Below are 4,298 nucleotides of genomic sequence, written 5' to 3'. Positions count from 1 at the left end.
ATATCACGTGTGCTTCAAATACTATACTGTATATCTCTCGTGTGATTTTATCTTGAGAGAGAGATTATCAGAGCTGAACATGGCCCCTGCTTTATTTAAGGATTAAACTACCAATCTCAGCAAATGGCCCTTGAAGTGAACTTAAAGAAAGTGATTTGCATGTATTGTGCATCTGTACGCGCACTGTATCTAAAGCACGTTATTAATCTCTGCAAAAAGAATCTTATTTAATCATAAGTCTATTTTTTGTGCCTGCACAATATTATATTTCTCTTTACATCTCTTCTCTTCTCAATAAGGAGCAAAAAGACTTGAAAAAAAAAAAGACCCTTTGGAATGTCCCTGAGTATACGATCTGACCAAACTTAAGAACATGCAGTACCTGATATAGAGTGAGTATGTTAGAATGACTTTGATCTTGCCAAAGGTAGTTTAAAAAGTGTTAAATAAAAAGTCTTAAAGTGAAATTAATTGACATACGTTTTTAACTTTTGTGTGTGTTTGTTCAAAATGTGGAGTACTCTGTGTTGACCGGTGTTATTGTGGAGGTAGCAGGTGTAAAAGGGGAAAAAAAAACTTCATCAGCATATATGATATCAGTCAAATTGATAGAAGTGTTTACACATGAACAGGATTAAAAAAAGAAACGTGTGATTCAAGGAATAATGACCACTGCCAATTTTCTCCTCACAAGAATCCCGTCTGCCGAGCGAAAACTAGAAGAGGTAAGCACTGCTGCACGCTTCTAAAGTTTTATTTGTGATTTTGAATCGCACTGCCAAATGAATAGGAAAAATATGCTGAAACAGATTTCTTTTGACAAAATGCCTTAACATAGATTTAAATCAATTCAAAGTGTCCTGTTGCTTATAGTATCATTACATGTGGACTAAATATAGATCAAGTAGAACCAGTGCATTATCAGAAAATGCTAGATTGGCACCAGATAAATCATACACTGCAAAAACTGATATCTGCTATTTATCTAATAAAATATAACCAAGTGTTAAAAACAAGCTGGTATTGTTTTCAGTATCAAGAGACTTACCTACCGCTTTCTCATGAAATCATTTGACTTAATTTAAGAAAAGTTTGACATCTCATCCTGAAAACAAGCAAATTTGTCTGCCAGTGTGTTGAGTAAATTTGTCTTGATAAGACTCTTTAAAATAAGTCAAAGTCTTCTGAAATTAAGTCAAAATGCTCTTTCGAGAGAGGGCTAGGTAAGTCTTCTCTTACTAAAAACAATACCAAATAGATTTGTTTGATCTTACTGTAATATAAGATTAATAACGGTTAGATTTCATTTTGTTGCAGTGTAATCCCAATCCCCTTAACATACAGTATATGTTACCAAATCTATAAATTAATGTTATTCTTCTTGCCATCAACATGATTGCTAATGCTGTGTATTTTAGTATGTTCTACCTTATTGACCTCTATGGTGCTTAACTTATAAATTCTGCTCTCATTGCCCATTTCATTATTGCTCTGAATTTCTTGTGTAGTTGCATAGTAATTCTTGAGTAAGGCAAATTCCAAACCAAACTAGTCACCCAAGCTGTTTTCAGGAATTGTAATAATTTCTAAAGTTGATTACTTTCTGAAATGCATTCAGAGATAACTTTCCCTCTCTCTTTTATTTTTCTTTTGTTCTCTCCCTCCCCTTCTCTCCCTCTCTCTGTGTCTTTCCCACTCTCACTCTTTCTCTATCTCTCTGGTCTCTTTCTCACCCTCCTTCCTTCTCCCTCTCTCTCACCCTCTATCCCTCCATCTTCCTCTTTCTTTCCCTCCCTCTCTCCTTCTCTGCCTCTCTCACACCCTCCATCTCTCCTTCTCCCTCTGTCTTCTTCCTCTCTTCCTCTCTCAGCATGTCGGGTCAGAAGGCGCGCTCTTTTCTCCAGGGCTTGTCCCGCAGGAAGCCCCTGGAGCCCGAGGGCGAGGTCTCCACCTTCCACCGTTGCCTGGCAACACTGGACCTGGTGGCGCTGGGCGTGGGCAGTACGCTGGGCGCCGGCGTCTATGTGCTGTCCGGCGAGGTGGCGCGTACCCAGTCGGGGCCCAGCATCATCATCTCCTTCTTTATCGCCGCGCTGGCGTCCATTTTCGCCGGCCTGTGCTACTCGGAGTTCGGCTCGCGCGTGCCCAAGACGGGATCGGCGTACCTGTACAGCTACGTGACCGTGGGAGAGGTGTGGGCCTTCATCACCGGCTGGAACCTGCTGCTGTCCTACGTCATAGGCAAGAGCCCACTCTTATCACTGCAGTAAATATAAAAAATACCAATATACAGAATATACTACAATCTGATAAATGTTACATTAGGGGCAGCCGTGGCCTACTGGTTAGCGCTTCGGACTTATAACCAGAGGGTTGCCGGTTCGAACCCCGACCAGTAGGCACGGCTGAAGTGCCCTTGAGAAAGGCACCTAACCCCTCACTGCTCCCCGAGCGCCGCTGTAGCAGGCAGCTCACTGCTCTGGGTTAGTGTGTGCTTCACCTCACTGTGTGCTCACTGTGTGCTGAGTGTGTTTCATTAATTCACTGATTGGGATAAAGTGGGGTGAGAGACCAAATTTCCCTCACAGGATCAAAAGAGTATATATACTTATACTTATACTTAATATATCATGAGGTCATTATAGGCTACATAATACATTAAGTCATTTTAGACATTTAGTACATGTTATTACCGTATATGTTGAAATACATGAAAATAAATATTTTAACTTTTACTGTCAACTGTCAAGTAAAGAATATGCATGATGCAATTGTAAATGGATAGAAACCCTTTTGGAGGCTTGAGAGTTTGGACGATTTTATGCTTAATCGACTGTAACTCTTTAGATGGCTCGAGTGTTTGAAGGTTTTGTTCTTTCGTTGTCCTATGATTGGCCATCAAGGCACATCAAGTGTGGCCCGAGCCTGGAGTGGCACGTTTGACGACATGATTGGAAACGTAATGGTCAACTACTTCAGTAAGCACGCAGCCATGGGACTGCCCGGGCTGGCCCCCTACCCTGACGTGTTCGCAGCGGCCCTCATCATGCTGCTGGCAGGTAATGTGTTTAGTTCATTACGGGGGGTTTGCTTATCACGGCAAGTGCATATTAGTCAGCAACCACTTGCTAAACATAGAGTTGATCTGAAGTTTTATTTGCTCTTTTTTGTATATGATACTACAGTGTATAACACTACCACACATGAATTCATTTTCAAACACAACAAAAAATGTAATATTGTTTTCAGTTTTCAAATGATATGTCAGGTAAGATCATAAATGTGATTTAAATCCAATTGCTGCATCATCATAATATCTTTTTTATTCATAGGTCACAATGCTTTTTAATCTCATTCTCAGGTCTCCTTGCTTATGGTGTGAAGGAATCAACAACAGTCAATAAGATATTCACCCTTGTGAACATACTGGTGCTGGTCTTTGTCATAATATCTGGCTTCATCAAAGGAAAAATTGATAACTGGTACATCACAGAGGAAATGCTACAGAACGTTACAGCTCAGCTTGAGTAAGTTTATGGATTAATGTTGATGGTGATTGATACGGGCTCCTGTCTTGTCTTGTCATACATGGGGTGTTTTCCATCAACATTATGATTCATTCCAACGCCTCTCTACAGTAACCTGACATCGTCGGTCAATGTGACGAGCGTATATGGAGTGGGCGGGTTCTTCCCCTTTGGTTTCGAAGGAACACTGGCAGGGGCTGCCACCTGCTTCTATGCCTTTGTGGGTTTCGACTGCATTGCGACCACAGGTAATATTATCTATTAAAACAGTTTGAGTTGAAGTGACCCTCTGCAGGATGTCTAATAAATAGCTACTGCAGTGGCTGCAGTGTGGTAACAACTGTTGTATATTTACCACAAGGGTGTATCATAAATGCATGAATATTTACACATTTGCTTTTTCATGTGTCACTCCATGTCACTTTATAGAGAGAATATTTCCTGAGTTTGGTTCCGAAACGCTATATCTCCATTTGTCATGTTATTTAATTGTGTATTTCAGGTAATATCAATAAAATTGCAGTTGTGTTGTTTTATAAAGATAAATGTAAAGATAAATAAAATAACAATACCCAATTACAGTTCTACTGAAATTACTTGGAAAGCAAAATGTAAAAACATTATTATGAAAATCCATTCAAATGGAGGGTATACTGTAGGGTTTTTGAACCAAACTCTTCTATGACTTGTGTTATGTAATGTACATGAGCACCTCTACTACATGTGTGGATGGTTGTGTAGATAGTTACAATGCTATGTTTAACATCCACA

The 4,298-nt window shown here is 39.9% G+C and overlaps 1 protein-coding gene across 1 annotated transcript in view; it reads left to right on the top strand.

Moving 5' to 3' along the window:
* Nucleotides 1-298: 298 nt before the first annotated feature.
* LOC121694555 (cationic amino acid transporter 2-like) overlaps nucleotides 299-4,298 on the top strand; it is a 9,272-nt gene continuing 5,272 nt past the window's right edge. The window contains exons 1-6 of the mRNA XM_042074746.1: nucleotides 299-392; nucleotides 695-725; nucleotides 1,871-2,241; nucleotides 2,904-3,059; nucleotides 3,362-3,527; nucleotides 3,639-3,775. Of these exons, the coding sequence (XP_041930680.1) occupies nucleotides 1,872-2,241; nucleotides 2,904-3,059; nucleotides 3,362-3,527; nucleotides 3,639-3,775 (829 nt within the window). The 5' untranslated portion in view covers nucleotides 299-392; nucleotides 695-725; nucleotide 1,871. The remainder of the gene's footprint in view (nucleotides 393-694; nucleotides 726-1,870; nucleotides 2,242-2,903; nucleotides 3,060-3,361; nucleotides 3,528-3,638; nucleotides 3,776-4,298) is intronic.

The sequence above is a fragment of the Alosa sapidissima genome, chromosome 20, assembly GCF_018492685.1.
Source record: "Alosa sapidissima isolate fAloSap1 chromosome 20, fAloSap1.pri, whole genome shotgun sequence".
Classification (NCBI taxonomy): Eukaryota; Metazoa; Chordata; class Actinopteri; order Clupeiformes; family Clupeidae; genus Alosa; species Alosa sapidissima.
Note: the sequence above shows the minus strand (reverse complement) of the source record. Positions and strands in the feature narration are given on the sequence as shown.